The sequence below is a fragment of the Nelumbo nucifera genome, chromosome 5 (genome assembly GCF_055504915.1).
Source record: "Nelumbo nucifera cultivar China Antique chromosome 5, China Antique-T2T, whole genome shotgun sequence".
In the NCBI taxonomy this organism is placed as follows: Eukaryota; Viridiplantae; Streptophyta; class Magnoliopsida; order Proteales; family Nelumbonaceae; genus Nelumbo; species Nelumbo nucifera.
In genome coordinates this window covers 5,756,955-5,775,295 of record NC_142653.1, presented here as the reverse complement: position 1 = coordinate 5,775,295, position 18,341 = coordinate 5,756,955, and the positions used below count along the sequence as shown (strand labels likewise).

Genomic DNA, 18,341 nt, shown 5'->3' with positions numbered 1-18,341 from the left:
AAGTACGAAATTGTTTTCAATGCACGGTTGAAAATGGGTGTGAGCACAAATTTGTCAGCAATGAATCCGTGCTCATTTTTATAGTTGATAACTTGATATATATAGAGAGATTAGAGAGGAGGCAATTTTATACTACCAGGACTCTATTTTAAGTCCTACCAGGACTTAAAGTCTCCGTCCGCCTCCCTCCTTGTCTCGTGAGATGAGAGAGAGGGAGAGAGCAGGAAATATATGTTCATCATAGATCTAGATCTGGCTGCGAGGAACTCCAGATCTTGAATGCTCTTTGATTCTTGGGTTCAGGTACCTTCAAACTAATAAGTACGTTCCAATCTTCGACTTTCTTCTTCTCATTTGGTCGATCCATGCTATGCTGCTTCAGTTATTTTTTCTATCCTCTTTGTTTCTTCTGGTTTAAAGCTGAGAACTGGTTAAGTATGTTGTCTTTTGATTCCTTGCTCAAAGTTTCGTTAGGTTGCTTAGGTTTTGTTTATGTCGAATACTTCTCTTACACTTTTGGATGAAATATGTTCCCCCCTACCTTTGGATTGGATTTATTACTAAAATCATGTATTTTTTTGCAGTGGCGATGGCATTATAAGTATGTATTGACAGATTTTCATTTATGTTCGATGTTAATTTCCCTGGAAATTATACTGATACTGGGTTGGCTTTATTTGTTTACGCTCTCTTTTATGAACTTTGATGTGGTTTAGGTATGCTTAAATTGGCTTTGTAATTAATATCCAGCTGAGAGCTGACGTTATAGCTGGAGCAATTGAATCTTGTCAACTTATAAAGAAAATGCCCTTATTGTCATAAACTGTCTCATATTTCGATATCCTGTGCTCCAATTGCAATTCTGTACTTTTCTATTTATCTCTCTGAAATTTATATTGCAATTCCTCATTTATTCTGTATAATTTGTTTTTGAAAAATTAGAAAGATACCGTGACGTGTTGTTTTTTATTGATGGACATAATTACCTTCATATATATTTATTTATTTATGTTTTCATATAGTTTGGTTTCTAATACGTCCTGCTTGAGATCTCTGTAAAGTTTCGAATGTCTTGATGTGTTTAATTGGCTTAACAAAGTTGATATTAGTGATGCTTATTGCCTTTTACGTTTTCTTCACTTCTTCTCAGCAGAAAGTCTTGTAGCTGATCTCTTTTTTAAACAGCCATGTCAAGGAGGCCTGTGAACCTCTCTAGACGTGTTGCAGACAATGGCAGTGTTCCATTTGTAAACTCATTGCATCAGAAATCACGTTCTTCACCATTGTTATCAGTTGGGCTGGTTGTTGTGGTATTTCTCATTTTCATTAGTAAAAAATTTCTTTAACATCTTTGTGGCATAAAATAAAAATTGATAACAACCACACTTTATCGGTTTGCTTTTGTTGACAATCCTCATCAGTCATCAACACTGGATAGAATTCACATTTTAAATAAACCTACAAGGTCATATGACTCACATCCTGGTCGTGTTTGTTCAAAATTTCAGGGTGCACTCCTTCTAATTGGCTATTCTTATAATTCAGGTTTGTATTCTTCCTGCAATGTGCATCTCGTTCAAAAGTTTTATATGCTAGATATTTTGCTACTTACTTTCAATGTTATATTATTTATTAATAAATTAATTATTTCTCATGTGCATTTGATGAGCTTGAAGTTTTTTCATTCTAGGTGGATTTGGCAGTGATAGGGAAGCTGTTAGTAAGGTGGAAGGTAATCTTCCTTACCTTTTTTTGGTTGTGGATATTCTTGTTTTCCGCAAAACTGCAGGTCCTTTATTTGATAACTGATATTGATTTATTTCACTGAGAGATTGATAGTGGTTGGTAACAAGCATAATGACTTTTTCTGATAGGGTTGGTGACTGCAGACAGATCTTTTTCTTTTCTCCAAATAACCATAAAGGCCTTTTATTTAAGCTGTTTGAAAAATCTTTTGCTAGATGTGCACTAATAATTTGACAATTCTTTTCTCATGCTATTAGCAAATTCTTTAGTAACCACTAGGAGGTGGTTACTAAATCTTCCGCGAAGGTAATAGAATCCTTTTCATTTTGAACTTACAAAAAAAAAAAAAAAATCTTTGCCTTTCTTTCATGTGGTTGTTTTTCTCACCACAGTTGATTATTTTGGAAAAAGTTCTTATACATGCAAATATCCTCAAAGATTCCATTCCTTTTTGACTCTCTAACAAGGGGAGGAGTAACAAGGGAAAAGCTGGAATGGGGGCCACCAGGCCTGGGGGTGAACATGCAAAACTATGATGTATTTGTTGTGTTCTCTTGAATGTTAGCCTTTGATTGCTTGTACTGGTTTCCCCTCAGTCTAAACTCTTTGGAATATAGTGTTTTTTCTTTCCTATGCTATATATATATATATTATTAAGCTCTTGATCATTGTTATTGATAAAAGACATGATTCCATTTTTCACTTACGATGCTTATTCACCATATTTTTGAGTTTTGGCATCCAATTTGATCCTGTTCAAAATCAGGAAATTTGAAACCTTTTGAAAATTGCTTAGAAATACTAGAAATTCTGAGCATGGCTCAGTCAAAATTTTCAAATATTAATTCAAATGCTGTTCTAAATAGAAGTTCAAGTTTGAAATTGTTGAAATTACAGTTAGATTTAAAAGCTAGCTGCCACCTCTTCCTCCAGCTTGCCTTTGCTCATTATTAAGGTTTTTATTCATCTTTCGGCATTTCAGTGGAACATATACTTAAAGCAAAAAAAAAAAAGCCAATCACACCTTAAGAACACAAATAGAGTAGGGGGGAGCCTCCATGTTACTACATGGCATGGTTAATGAGCAAAACAACAAACTGATAATCAAGAGATACGGCAGCTAATCCACATTTGCAATAATGATGAGAAAGTTTATGCACAATCAACACAAATGACTAATATTGGTTTGCTGCCTTGCACTTCTTAACAATGTTCTATTTCTATTTGTTCTTTCTACAATGTGGATTTCCCTTCTTACTCAGTTCATATTCTATCATATATTTTCTTTGTGCAACTTAAAGTAGACCCTCCATAACTGGTTGGCTTGCTTTCTTTCCTTTCACCATTCAACACTATAGACTGTCAAAGGGTGTTTCACCAATGAAGAGTTTTTTTCCTAGTGTTTGAATTTACGAAAGAGTTGAATAATTTATTAGATGCACTATTGTGTGCTTAAACAGTGGGAACGCAATCTTTTCAAGAAGAAGAAAAGCCTTCTTAATTCAGTATATAAAGCTTGGAATGTGGAATACTGTAATACTAATATCTAGATTTAGTTCATATGAACTCTTTCATCTGGTAACAAAAAGAAAGTTTTCAATCTCATAGTGTGTGAACAAAGATGCAGGCATGCTTTACAATGTTCCCCTTATTGTGTTAGTTGGTTTAATTTTGTGATTTTATCAGCATTAATATCTTAACATATGCCTTAGTATCAAAAGCAAAGAAAGAAAAAAAATCTTATAATATGTCTTACCATAAAGAAAGATCTTAACATATGTCAAAATATGCAGGTGACTATACATGCACATCAGAAGTTCAGAGAGCCATACCTATTCTAAGTAAAGCATATGGTGACAGCATGCATAAAGTTTTGCATGTAGGCCCTGACACTTGTTCAGTAGTCTCTAAATTGTTAAAAGAAGAGGATACTGAAGCCTGGGGTGTGGAACCATATGACCTAGAGGATGCTGATGGTGCCTGCAAAAGTTTTGTGCAAAAGGGCATAGTACGTGTGGCTGATATCAAGTTTGCCCTTCCCTACCGGGCAAAATCTTTTTCTCTTGTTATTGTATCAGATGCTCTGGATTACTTGTCTCCAAAGTACCTTAATAAAACACTTCCAGACCTGGCAAGGGTAGCCATGGATGGCCTCATTGTTTTTGCTGGTAATTTTCTCTTTACATTTTTGTTTTACCATATACTGGAAAAAGTTGGAATGTATGTTTCTTGCATTGGAATTTTGGAATAAACTTCTATAACTGATTAGTGATAAGTAAGTGCAAGGTCAGAGATTCTTTCATTACTTCAGGGGTTCAAATTATCCTAAAGGGCAGATAACCCACATACACTAAAACACCTGATTAGAGCAGCAAGAACATTGGTGTCCACATTGAATTGCTTGTTTACATGGTCCTGAAGGTCTGCCAATGGACTTGACTCTTTAGCAAGGGCAGGGATAATAAAGCATGCTACTTCGCTGCTCTTGTAGTGGGTGTGTATAAGTGAGATGAAAGGCAAGGTGCTTCCTCTTTGATCTTATCATCAACTGAACAAAATGTAGATACTGATATGAACATATTCTCTCCAGCTGAGAAGAGGGGAAAAAGAAAGGAAAATAAAGTCCTAGTTTTGTGAATAAAATCTGTTATCAATAATAAGAGAATAGCATGTGGAAAGCTGAATGCCTACTGCAATATAACATGAAAATTCTATCCATCCATGAGTCTATACACCACTTGTTTTTGGGATCCTCCAAATGGGTCCTTATTCTTTGCTAATGGCAATCATTTTTACTGATTCATTACCATTCTTTTTTTCATTTGTAGGTTATCCAGGCCAACAGAGAGCTAAAGGTACAGAGCTATCCAAATTTGGAAGGCCAGTAAGTGTCAAATGCTTCTCTGTAGGGTTTCATTTTGTAATTTGGTTGTTTCTGTTATTTTCGGAGTAGAGTCCTAAATATATGGATGTATCATTTGTATGATAATAGAATTCTATATCTTTACTCTACAAATAGGGGTGCAACTTGGGCAGGCTCTTGTTGTGGATTTGTTAAAATCTGAATGGGCCCAGTCTGAGGGCCTTGGCCCTGATGCTATGTAAATTCTTCAAATCGGGTACCTGACTTTGCACCCCTATCTACCAGTGGGTTATGTCTTGTCAGTTTGTTTGCATGACTATGTTGCTTTTACTGAATCCCATGGTGTCAGATCATGGGTCTCTTTCAATAAGGTTACAATTTGTTAGGCTATAATGGTTGTGCAAGAGTTTTATTAATCAACAATTTAAGTAGATTCACAAACATTAATATAGTTACCTTGCGACAAAACCTTCTAGTTTCTTTACATTTGACTTCTGGCATCTTTTGCAAAATTGAATCAGGGTAATATGAAGTTTTAAGGTTAATTCTGAAAAAAATGTTAACTAGTCCAATCTTCTAAGCCAAATACTTTGAATTGTGTTGGTCATAATTATTATCATTGAATTAATTTATTTTACCTTTTAAAAAGTCAGCATTGGTTTGGCATATTAGACTTTATAGCAAATTTTTTTTTGATCAATAATTGGATTTCATTAGATTAAAAGAATTTAGTTACAACGCTCAAAACAGAGATAAACATGCTTAACTCTCTCCAGGAAGATAACGAAAAAGAAAAAGTTCCAGAACAGCCCAAAACATTTGATCCCTTCCCACCCCTTGCTTTGCCAAAGCATCAGCAAATGCATTTGCTGTTCTCTTGACCCATTGAAACTTGATTTACAGTCCTCTTGTTAGCTAATTAATCTCCCTCCTCTCATTAGCATATTTCCAAAGTCCACTACCATCTTGTAACCAATTTAAGACCAGCTTTGAGTCCCTTTCAATGACTAACTTTTGTATATTCAGTTCCTTAGACTTCCTTATACCCTCTAGTACTGCATAGACCTCAGCTTTGAGAGAGTCTCCAAACTCAATGGGACCTGAATACAAAGTGAGCACCTTCCCATCCTCATCTCTGAAAACCCCTCCTACACCTGATGGACTTGGATTTCCCTCACTATTCCATCAAAGTTTAGCTTTATAAGTCCACTTCCTGGTGGTGACCACACAGGACAAACTAAAGAGTGGGCAGGAGCAGAATTTGACACCTCCAGCCAGCTACTCAGCAACATATTTGCAGAAATATCAACAAACAGGTTCAAGGATTTCAGCCAATGTACCACCCTCACTGTTACTACTTCAATAAGGCATTCTTTACTTTCAACTTTAGAGAAAATTCTAGTGTTCCTTTCCTCCCAAAGAGTCCAGCAAACAGTAGCCCTCACACATCTCCACGTTATCCTTCCCCTTTTGTTTTGCCAACCAAAGAACGAGGGGCTAAACAAACTCTGAATGTTTGGCGGTGATGTCCACCTGAAACCAAAAGAGGAAAGAAACTATTCCCAAAGATCAGTAGCAAAGGGGCAAGAAACTAAAAAGGCCTTTTTCTTTGGAGTATGTGACAAGTATTACATCTTTCGAGGAAGGCTTCTCAACAAAAGGCTCCAATCCTTGGAGGAATCGGCTCACCCCAAACATCCTTAACTGGAAAGTTTTGTGCAAATGGATTGGATGAAGGCAGTAGCGACTTGAAGAAAGAGGCACAAGATAAGGTTCCGGAGGGAGTTAGGGTCCATAGTCTCTTATCCCTTTCAAAGGGATCCAACACCACCCAGTCTAAGATCTGAACCAGACTCATGACATTTTCAACCTCTACATCCCTTAAGCCTCTTCTAAGCTTCGAATCCTAATCAAACCCAAAATTAGACTGAGAAGGAACTAGAAAATTGGACACAATCTTGCCCTTAAACCGAGAGAGTGAAAACAAGGAAGGGAATTGGTCTTTCAAAGGTATCTCACCCACCCAAATGTGCTCCCAGAACTTTACTTGATTCCTAGAGTAGAGGTCATACCTGATGTGCTGCCAAAAGGAAGGAAGAATGACATGCATAGATTTTCCAAGGAGAGGCACCAATAGACCTTGCCAAAGTCCTAGTGTCCCAACCATCATCTGCCTGACCATGAGTACTTAAAATGACCCTTGTCCACAGTTTATCCCTTTCATCTCCCAACCTGCACAGCTATTTCCCCAACAAGGCTTCATTTTTCCTTTGAATGTTACCTAAACCTAATCTTCCATCAGCCCTACTCCTAGAGACTAGTTCCCAATTCACCCTGTGATCCTTCCTCTCCTCCCTTGGTTCTCACAAGAAGTCTCTCATCAAAAACTCCTACTTATCTTCACTGGGATCCTAAAAACTGATAAGTTATACACAGGCAAACTAGCTAGTGTAAACTTAATCAAAGTAATTCTACCACCCAAAGATAAATAATTCTTCTTCCAAGAGGCCAACTTAGCAAATCTATCAATTACGGGGCTCCAAAAGCTCTCTTTCCTTGGGTTATCCCCCAAGGGCATCCCCAAATAGTTCAGTGGCCATTGAGACACCGTACAACCCAAAGCTTCAGCCCTCTCCAATATAGCTCTCTCTTCCATATTGATCCCCACCACACAACTCTTATCGAAGTTCACCTTCATATTTGACATTTGTTCAAACACTTGAATCACCAACTTTTTTGGCCATCTCACATCCTCCTCCTCACAAAACAAAATTTTATCATCAACAAATTGTAAGTGGGTGATAGGAATGTTGTATTTTCCAACTCTCCATCCCCTTGCAAGACTTCTCAAATTTGCTTTCTCAATTAGCCTCCGTAACACTTCAACGATCAAGGTGAAAAGAAATGGAGAGAGGGGGTCCCCTTGTCTAATTCCCCTAACATCCGGGAAGTGATCCACTACCTTTCCATTTACCAAGATGGAGTAATGACAAGTCTCTATTACAACCCAAAATCCATTTACACCATTTCTCCCCAAAACCAAAGCAATCCAACACTTGCATAAAAAAAAGACCAATAACCATAACCCCTTTCCTTGTTCTTCGCATATCCTCCACACACTCATTGGCAATTAGAATTTGATCCACAATCTGCCTATTTCCAACAAAGGCCCATTGATTCTGTGAGATTAGCTTCGGAAGAACCTCTCTAATTCTTCTAGACAGAACCTTCACAATGATTTTATACAAACTATTAACCAAATTGATGGGTCTAAAGTCTCTTGGATGACTTGCTCCCACTTTCTTTGGGACCAAAGCAATAAAAGTTGAGTTCGGCCCCGGATTTATCACTCCCCTCTGGGAAAATTCAATAAACACTTAAAGGATATCCTGCTTTAATTTGAAAAAACTACTTCCCTTATTTCCTCCAACTCAAAATTTCTTTCAAGCCACATCTTCTTCTCCTCAAACAATTTAGGCCAAAGCCCTAGCAATCTCATCCTGTTGAGATTTTGACACCCCATCTATCTCCAATTTAGAAATAAGATTTTTCCTTCTTCTACCATTGGCCATTGCGTGAAAAAATTTGGTGTTTCTATCACCTTCTTTCACCCACTTATGTCTAGACTTTTGCCTCCAGCTGACTTCCTTTTTGAATAGGATGTCTTCTAGTTGCTTACTGAGTTTCCATCTTTCTTGTTTGTCCTCTCACTTCGAAATTGCCTCCCCTTTCTTTGGCATCCAACTCCTCAATCTGGTTGAACAGTTCCTGTTTTCTCTCTTCAATCCTTCCAAACTGTAGAATATTCCAATCCTTAATCTTCCTTTTTAACTCCTTCAACTTCCAATGAAATTTCATCCCCTCCCAAATAGCGCATTTGGGTTAGTGTCATTCCACCAATTTTCCACCGACTCAATAAACCCAGGATGAGACAACCACATGTTCTCAAATCTGAAAGGAGTGGGCCCTCTAGTACCAAGATCCTCTCTCATTAAGGTAATAGGCCAATGATCTGATGTTACCCTAGGCAATGCTCTAGAAATAATAGGCCTACAGTGCTCCTCCCAATCTGGTGTGAATAAAAATCTATCCAACTTAGAGCACATAGGGGTTCTCTTGGAGATTGGACCAAGTAAATAGACCATGTAGCAGAGGAACCTCTTTCAACTCAAAACTGTTTATGAAGCTGTTGAACCTTCTTATGCTAGTGCTACTGCCTCTCCTCACCCTATTAGTCTACTTTGTGAATCTAATGACATTGAAATCTCCTCTTAAACACCAAAGGCCTTCCCAAAGTCCTCTAATGTCTCCCAATTCCTCCCAAAGTTCACTTCTTTCTCTATAATCAGTTGGACCATACACATTGGTTGATACTCACTTAAATCCATCTACCCTGTGTCTAAACTTGATAGAAATAGTAAACTTCCCAATCAGCTCCTCCACTCCCTCAAAAACCTCTTCTTTTCACATCGTCACTAAACCTCTTGGCCTTCCCCACGAAGGACAAAAAGCCCAATTGATGCCCCTTACTTTCCACACTGATCTAGCCCATCTCCTATCAAACTTCGTTAGCTTAGACTCCTGAATCTGCACCAAGTCTGGATCCTCTCTTTTTATTACTTCTTTTATTAAAGGCCTTTTCCTAGCTCCCCCTAACCCCTTAACATTCCAACTGAGAATCTTCATCACCACTTTCTAAAAAAACCCTTACCTGTCCTTTTTTCAACTAGTCCCTCTTCTTTTGCCCTTTCTCTCACTGAACTCCTTATATCTTCTTCTACATCTCGCCTTAGCCTTTCTAACTCACTCAACTTCCTCTTCCTTGGTTTACTCTCTACCTTTCATTTTCTCAAAAAATACCTTCAACTCATTTGGATCTTTTATTTTACAGCCCATTTGCTCAACAAATTATGCAACCGAGTCCTCTTTACCAGTTTCATTTTAATCTCCTCCCTCTTACTCATTACTCACCTCTTTCTCTACCCCAACTTCTTGTTTCAGCTTCTTTCCTTTTCATTTCTTCCAGAAAATTTTCAATTAGCTTCCAAAATTTCTCTCCCACCTTCTCTTCTTCCTGTGAAACTATTTTCCCTCCATTATTTACCCCTTTAATAGGATGCGACTGTGACAATATGGCTGCCTGGGAAGTCTAGGACAAAGACAAAGGACAAGGAGTTAGTACCAAAATGGAAAGTCACAACCATACCTTAGGTGGGAGCCAAGACAGGGTTGGTGGAAGAGTGAAAGGTTTCGCTCTCAGCTAAGAGACCAGGACTCTGGGGTAAACCGGATTCCATGGTGGGAACTATAGGTTGGAAAGCGCTTCCTGCCAAAGAATTCTCTTTCGGTGAATTGCTGAGGCTCTGTAGCTTGTCTCTGAGTTGGTCCTCAAAGACTGACTGGCAGTGAACATCTCCTACCAGCTCACCAAAACCTTGCTCTGTCCATCACTTGGTTAGGTTGTTCCCCATTTGATTCCAAAATAACTCCCCTACCGACCAAATCACTCTCAGCAGTTTTTAACTTCTCCAATTCCTTGGACAGCATCAGATCAGATTGTATCTGGCCCTCTTTGTTCTTTATCAAGCACAAAAGTGGTACCAACCACTTCGTTTTCAAGGTCTGCTATTGTATTTAGAATGACTCTCTCACCCGAAAGACTTTATAGCCAAATAGGAACTTGGGTTAGGGTAGCTTACCCAATTATACCTCCCCATTGCTGTTCCTTGCCATGACCGAGTGCTGTTGGTTCAGCATTTATGCTTAATGTTGTTGGGTGCTGGTATTTGAGCCATTTTGAAGTATCCATTTAACATAATTATTCAACATAGGAGCATTTTACATGTTATGGCGGACCCCAATTTACAATTATTTACTCATCAAAAAATATTTACTGAGTATTTATAATCATTTACTTATTCAAAGTAGGAGCCATTTTAGATTGCTGTTCCTTACCATGATTGAGTTCCATGGTTCAGCATTTTTGCTTAATGTTGTTGGGCACTGGTATTGGAGACATTTTGAGGTATCCAAGTAACAAACTATTCAAAGTAGGAGCATTTTACATGTTATAGTGGACCCCGTTTATAATTTTTTACTTGTCAAAATTTGATCAAAAAAATTATTTACTTATCAAAAAATATGTACTAAACATATTTTATATTTTAGCATTCTGTAATGAGTTTATTATAGGCTGTAATACTTCAATCTAGAAAATTTAGGTTGACTTGTATTAAACTTATTTGATTGGGAACAAAATAAATGCTTACATAACATAAAGATAGTGAAGTACTAGCCCCTGATGTGTCATTTCAAGTCCTAATGATTTCCATCATTTGTGTTAGCTGATGCAAGTGTTGTTTGTTGATGCTTGATGATAGTTAGCCATGAGGCCACAAGCCTCATAATCACACATTCGCTCATATCATAATTAGTTTTCAAGATTTATCCTACTCATTGGCTTGCAAGGTTGTTTGGATATTGATCTTTGCTTACTAGGCACTGTTGCTACTTTAGTTACAGTGTAAAAATGTGTATATCCAATATTCGTATTAATTGTCTGAAACATTGACTTCCAAAATCCTTAATGTATGTGAATTCTGAAATCTGATTACAACACACTAAGGTACTGTAGTTGTAATTTTAATGGTTCAGCCTTTGGCTTTACTTGTTAAAGCATACAATTCTTAGTTGAGCCAATGCTCCCTTTGGTATTCATTGAAACCCTGAGATTTCTGATTCTTTATTGGTTCTCATTCTTAATTCTTTATTGGTGGTACGTTAGGAAGTAGATGCACTTAATTGCTTAAACGGGATTTCTGGCTATTTTGGGCTTGGGTTTCACTTCAACGATGGTTTGATCAATTGGACCTCTAACAACAAAAGGTGGCTGTTATGGGGTATTCTGTTGCTCCAGAAAATTTGCTGTTTTGTTTTGAAGGACCCTTGGGTTTGGATGACAAAATAGTAACCTAAATTAGGCTTGGGTTATGATTAAGGATGACAAAATAACATGTATTTCATTGTTGGAATGAGGACTGAATTTTCCTGGAGAAAAATTCAATCTCATTAATGTTGAAAAATGTAGGGAAGTTTAAATTCTGCATAACTTAACTGCCAAATAATTTGAGAGGCTAAGAAGATGAAGTTGTACTTCTGGATTGTTGTTTGATAAACTTCTACAAATTAGATGAAAGGAGAATTTCATAGAATAGTTATAAGATGGCTATATCTTATGGCACATAAAGTCACAATGGGAAATAATACATCCACAAATTCAGTATAGCTCAGTTGAGGGCGTTGAGATTTGACATAGATGAATTGCATGATTAGGGAGGATAGAATTGGAAGTGGATGCATCCTTGGGAAACTAAGGGGAGCTCTGCTAGGTCAGAAGATGAGAAGTTAATTATATGGTTCACTTGTGTGCTTAAGTGCATTTAATACCAATGACTGTCCCTGTAAGAATGAACATCTTGCAAGTTAAAGGCTGGAGAAGAACAGTAAAGACAGATGCTTGTGGATTGTGGTAAAAAATTTAAGGACCTACCGTTTAGCAAAAGATATGTCCATGTACATAATGGAAGGGAGAGTGATAATGATGCTTAGTTGGCTGAGGCGCTGAGCCACATTGAGGATAAGACGTGATTTTGGTATACAATCCCCAATTTGAAAACTAGTCCTGAACTGAAATAACTCAGTGCAATTATAGTTTTCAAGGCGCCAAGGCGATGGTTTTTTTTTTATGTAAAAAAATAGATCCTAGGGTAATTCCCTAGGTACCATAACCATATTTCCTTAATAATTATTTATAATTTTCATAAGAAAATTATAAAACTCATGTTAAAGTATAGAAAATCAACATATTCATGAGAAAAATAAGGAAAAGAAAATTTAAAAAATTTAGGGGCTGAACCCTTATTTTTGTTATAGGAAAAGAAGAGAAGAAAAAGTAGTAGTAGTAGAAGAAAATATGCTGATTAGACAAAATTTTAAGTTCTTCCTTACTTATTGCTGAACCCTTTAGCAATGTTTGTGTTGATTAAAAACAAATAAGAAAATAATAAAAAGAAATTATTATATAAACACACAAAATGAATATTTTAGTTTAATAATGTCTATTTTATATTTATAATCTCAAAAAATAAAGAATAAAAAGAATTTTATAATAGAAAGTACAAAACTGCTTGGCGATTAGGTGAGGGCCGCGAGGCGAGCCTCAAAGGGTGCCTTGTCGCCTAGGTGCCTAGGAGTCGCATTGACAACTATGAGTGCAAATGATTCTACCCCCTTTCTTTGTGGTAAGGAAACATGGATTTCCTTTTTCTTCTTGGTGTTTGGGTCCAATGTCTAATTTATACTTCCTACATGAGTAAGGTCTCTCAATTCTTAAATGGAACCAAGCCACTTATGCTTTTCTAATTTATCTCCACTTTTATTTGCCTGAAGTTGTCTATTTAAAAATGAAGTCAATTTTCGGTGGAAAATTCTCTTGTTGTGTCATCTTGTAAATTGTAATAACATTATTAACTGGTCTTCATGCTAAGGCAAAACTGCGGAGCTCGTCTTGGTGGATACGATATTTTGTTCAGACTGGCTTGGAAGAAAATGAAACTGCTTCCAAGAAGTTCGAGCAGGCAGCTGCCAAGAGGTCATACAAACCAAACTGCCAGGTATTTCACCTCAGTGCATACCGTTGAAATGTCAAATAATGTCTGTATTGTTCTTCGAGATTCTTGAAAGAACTAAAACAAATGCGTCTTCAACCCTCATCTAAGAGAACATCCTCCAGCTGGGTAAGTTAAGATGGATGAATGTCATCAATTCTGGGCATTTCATTATGTATTCCGACCATCATATATATATATATATATATATATATATATATATATTTGTTGATTGAAATTTTCATGGGGAATTAGCATGAATTTGTTTTATCTGAGATGTATTTGTTAAATTAGGTTTTCCTTTCTTCTGTTGTACCTGCAAGGACAGTTTCCCTAGTATAGCCTTGTCAAGTCATCTTTTGGATTTTGACATGATTTAAATTATATTTTAGCAGAAAGGTGAAATTTCAACTGAAGCTAGCAATCATTGTTGTGAGATGTATCTATCTGGCTATTTGAAATTGTTGAGTTGGTATGGGGAGATAATAGCAATATTTAACTATTAAGACAGAAAATAAAGGGCTATTCTATTTTAGCAAATAAAACAGGCATCAGCATAGGGTTGAGAAGCAATATCGTTCATGCTGAATAAACTGTGTTAATAGGGCTGCTACATGGCCACTGGGCTGGGTTAGCCCGAATCCAACCTAAAACCAGCCAGAAAATTGTGTTTGAAGTAGAGATGGCAATTTTTCCTGTCCCCGTTAGATACCCGGTCTCCTTGACCAGATCTGATTGGAATATTGGATATAGGGACTATTTGGTGGTGGGGTCGGGAATGGGGAATAAATCCCTGCCCCACCCCAACCCGACTTAAAATATATATCATTAATTAATCATATTATAATATATAAAATATTATTAATTGTATCATATATTTATGATTATTATTGACTTTACTAAATACTAACACTGTTTTATATTTGTTTTGTAATAATATGAGAACTTTTAGGCTGTGTTTGGTTGCATTGTAATTTTATTTGCACTAATATAAAGGCATGGGAGTGCAAATGAAAAAAAATATAAATTCTCTTTTAATTTTATTTTGGGTTTTACTTTATTTTATTTCATGTCTTAATTTACTTCATTTGTACTGCAACCAAACAAAATAAATTAAAATTTGAAACAAAATAGGTCAGAATTTACACTCAAATCATTTGCACTGTCATAATTTTGTACGAGTGCATTGCAATCAAACACAGCCTTAAGGGTAAATCATAAATGGGTAATAAAGAGCAGTCTTTTTCATTCTCCTTTGTAACAATTGAGACATCACATCAATCAATGTTAGAATTGGGACACTCGTATAAGGAGATTGCATCAACGCCACATGTACATCTCAGCGTATATTAGGAATATCTTCCGTACCTGTCATTGAGAGATGTTCCCGTGAACTCATGTGTAAGGTGCTGTAGTTTCTCTTCTTTACCACAATTGCTTTTACCAAAATAAAGTTTTTGTTGCCATTGTTCATTTCATTGCTCGATCACCCAAGACTGGTTTATCGATCTCAGTGGCTTTTGCAATAAATGAGTTCACAGAGACCGATTCTAAAGTGAAATATAAAACTCTCTCAGTGGAACTTTCCAAAGGTTACAAAGAAAGTCATTCTATTTCTCCATTCTCTTGGTTTACATTTCATCTTCTACCTGAAAAGGGTAAACTTTTCTTCTCTATGTTAATTATAATCCATCTCTAGGGATGGGGATGGAGAGTATAGTCCCTGCTCCGTTGCCATTCCTAGTTTGAAGTAGAGAATGGGTATCTCAATCCTGAAATGATTATTAATTAGGACAAAACCATATAGTTGGAACTGTTCCAACTAATAATTGGGATAATCGGGTCTGACCCAATAGACCCATTATATTGCCGACTATAATTATTTCTATAAATAATAATTAAAATTTAATTTTTGATAATATAATCTTAAGAATGACAGTAAAATAGTAAACTGTTTATATGTTAATAAATAAGGTGTTTTTAACTAAAATTATCTTATATATTACCTATCAAATTTATCATTTTGAAAAAAAAATACAATAAGAATTACAAGAAAACTAGGTTTGGGTCTGAATCAATTCAGAACAAGCAAGAACCAGACCAACCCAATTATTAATCAAGACAATAATCATAGAACTAGAACCAATATAATCAGTTTGGTTTGGTCGGTTAGGTAGGACTGATCCATAGACAACCCTAGTTTAAAGGCAAATGTTTTCTAAAACATCGTAGCTATGTTCTTTTATGCGTGTGATAATGCTAAAGTAGAATTAGCCTAAACCCAGTCCGGATCTATTAGGCACAGCATTGTTAACACGTTCAATGAACACTTAATAAATATTCTGACAACTGTATTAAAAGTTGTTTTTAATCTTTTTCAAGGGTAGGTTGGGGTATTTTAAGGACAGGTGTCAAAATTTTCTAAGTGCTTACTCAATGTGCTCAACCATGTGTGCCTACCTGATCCAGACTTAGACTAAACTTGGATAAGCTGAACTTAACCCAATGTTCTCAGGTTGGGTTAGTATTATAGTTGGGGGTTCAACTGATCAGGCTGGGTTAGGGTTGACCTCAATCCAACCCATGTGAATTGACCTATTGCTATGTGTCTGCCTTTCAATGATCGAAACACTGAAGCATTTAAAAAAAATAAGGGGTAAATTATAGATGGCAACTTGTACTTTGGGGGTAGTGACACTTAGTCCCTCAAACTTTCATTTGTGACAAAGACCCACCCTGAAATTTTATATTCCAGCACTTTGCTTAACAAGCTTATGGTAAAGGAAAAAGTATTAAAATGACCATTTGAAGTTTAGTGGGTTGAGAGAAGAAAATGCAACCTTAGCATTTGATAAATGATCCTAGCATTTTTTGTATTCTTTTGTATTTTTCTCTTTCTCTTTTCCTGCAATTTTCTGTACTTTTATTTTATTTTTGTATTTTCCTGTTTCTTTGTTGTATTTTCTGTAATTTTCTACATTTCCTTTAATTTGTTTTTTGTTGTATTTTGTGTTTTTTTTTTAAAAATTGGTCTCATAAAATGATATAAGGGCATTTTGGCTAAGGTAGAGTTCATGGCATATTTCTCTTAATCATCATTGGCCTAAATGAGAATTTGGGTAGGTTCACATGAGATATCTAAAGGGCAAGCGAACCAAAGTACATCAGGGATCTCTGAATGACCTACTCTATTTCTGGCCTTTGAGAGTCTTGATCTTCTCCCAACGAAAAACCATTCCAACATGTTCCAAGATGAACTGTTTACACATTTATATATGGTGGGTCCCAATCTTATGATGGGTTTGGGTCTTATGGTGAAATGTTTAAGACTGTTTGAGATGTGATCATTCCATAACTTAAGGAGAATTTTTTGTTCGGAGGAGATCCGGACTTAAAATATGCAGACGCAAATCTTGTTGGGAGGAGATCCCAACTCTTATACCACATGGAAGAATGATTTCCAATTCCAACTAATCATTTGGCACGGAACCTTTACATCAACCTAGAATTCCAGAAAGAGGGCTATTATTAAATATTGGACGTGGGAAAGGTTTTTTATGCTGCCGAAAGAAATGTACCATAATAGAGGGTCACCACCTGTGCTAGCGGAATTGGGATCTTCTAATAACAAAAATTGTAATTACAGTTCAACATGGTTCTAACATGACCTGCGAAGTCACATTTCACCATGAGATTATTGGGACCATGCCTGCAATTTGCGGATACAGATCATATTATAATCTATTGGAATTTTTTATTATTTTTGTGAGTAGATCCAGCCCGGAACTAGGGCCCTTTTTAAGCTAAAAATTGTCATATACAAAAGTGGATAAGAACTGAGATTTTCATGATCTATTTGAGCTTGTCTTGTGAAAAGTTAGATTTAGTTTGGTCTAAATTGAGCTTTAAGTCAAGTTCGAGTCTTATATATAGGCTTAATTGTTAATTGATTCAAGCTCAAGCCCAATAAAACTCAGCTCATGAGGCTTATATTTCTATTCTATTATTTTTTACTTTTGCATATTAACAAAAATATACAAATTAAATTCTTATTACCAAAAAATCTTAAATTATTAAATATTTTGTAAATAATAAATATAGTATTATTATTGTAAATCAAAATATTAATTAATAATTTATAGAAATATATAATCTTAACTAATAGAAAAATCCATTAAAATTTCTAAGATGCATACAATATGCAAATTCATAAATTTGAAATGTAAATGGACCACAACTAACGGGGCATAAAAAAGAGAATAAATACATAATTAAAGAGAAGTGAGATTTAATGGATTAATGGACAATTAATAAACAATTTAATATTGAATTTAAAAAAAATATGGTCTATATCGGTCAATATAAGTTTATGCAAACCGATATGAATGGATACACCCTATATATTGGTAAAACCAATTGATATGGACAATAATTATTGGCATGGGATGAATGCTGTTAACGTTGGACCATCTCACCCTACGTGTTTGCCCGCTTGGCTACTGATAAACCTTGTCAAAAAATATAGGAGATGTTTTAAATAATTTAACTAAACAATAATGGGTGAGATTGTCAATTAATGTTCTATTTGGGTCGTTTCTAGGGATGCAATTTGGCCTGGGTTAGCCTGCACTTAACTTGAAAAAATAGGGTTGGGTTGGGTTGAAAAGTACGAACTGACTTAACTTTTGATTGGGTTAAAGTTGAAGCCTTGACCAACCCAATCTAGCCTAACTTCTTATTTGCATATATAAATATTAATGTTCAACTATGATGCTGGAAAGACATGATATCATAAAAACTTATGACCTATCAACCAGCATAAAAAAAGTGTAACCAATCTGGTGGGTTTTTATCAAAATTCATTTGGGGTTTTGATTGATCCAAGCCTTTTTAGTATCATGTCTTTCCCGTATTAGAATTTTCCTAAATACTATATAAATGTGTATTTATTCATGTAAGTATTTATGTATATGCATTTTCATTAGTTGTGCATGTTATGCAACTAGGTATACATAAATGTATATTATATATTTACACATTTTTTCCATTGCAAGTATTTATGTATA

The 18,341-nt window shown here is 35.8% G+C and overlaps 1 protein-coding gene across 12 annotated transcripts; it reads left to right on the top strand.

Annotated features, from left to right (window-relative positions):
- Positions 1–212: 212 nt before the first annotated feature.
- Positions 213–13,691, top strand: LOC104609175 (putative pectin methylesterase CGR2). 12 transcript variants are annotated; one of them, XM_088888370.1, is made up of 8 exons: positions 213–303; positions 585–601; positions 1,186–1,310; positions 1,509–1,545; positions 1,691–1,732; positions 3,540–3,914; positions 4,575–4,630; positions 13,156–13,691. In XM_088888370.1, exons 3-8 carry the CDS (start codon positions 1,188–1,190, stop codon positions 13,306–13,308), a joined length of 786 nt encoding a protein of 261 aa, XP_088744496.1. In that variant the 5' UTR covers positions 213–303; positions 585–601; positions 1,186–1,187; the 3' UTR covers positions 13,309–13,691. The 12 variants fall into 12 exon arrangements, with proteins under 12 accessions (XP_088744496.1, XP_088744493.1, XP_088744494.1 ...); XM_088888367.1 differs by having other exon boundaries at positions 1,154–1,310; XM_088888368.1 differs by having other exon boundaries at positions 1,151–1,310.
- The last annotated feature ends 4,650 nt before the right edge of the window (positions 13,692–18,341 follow it).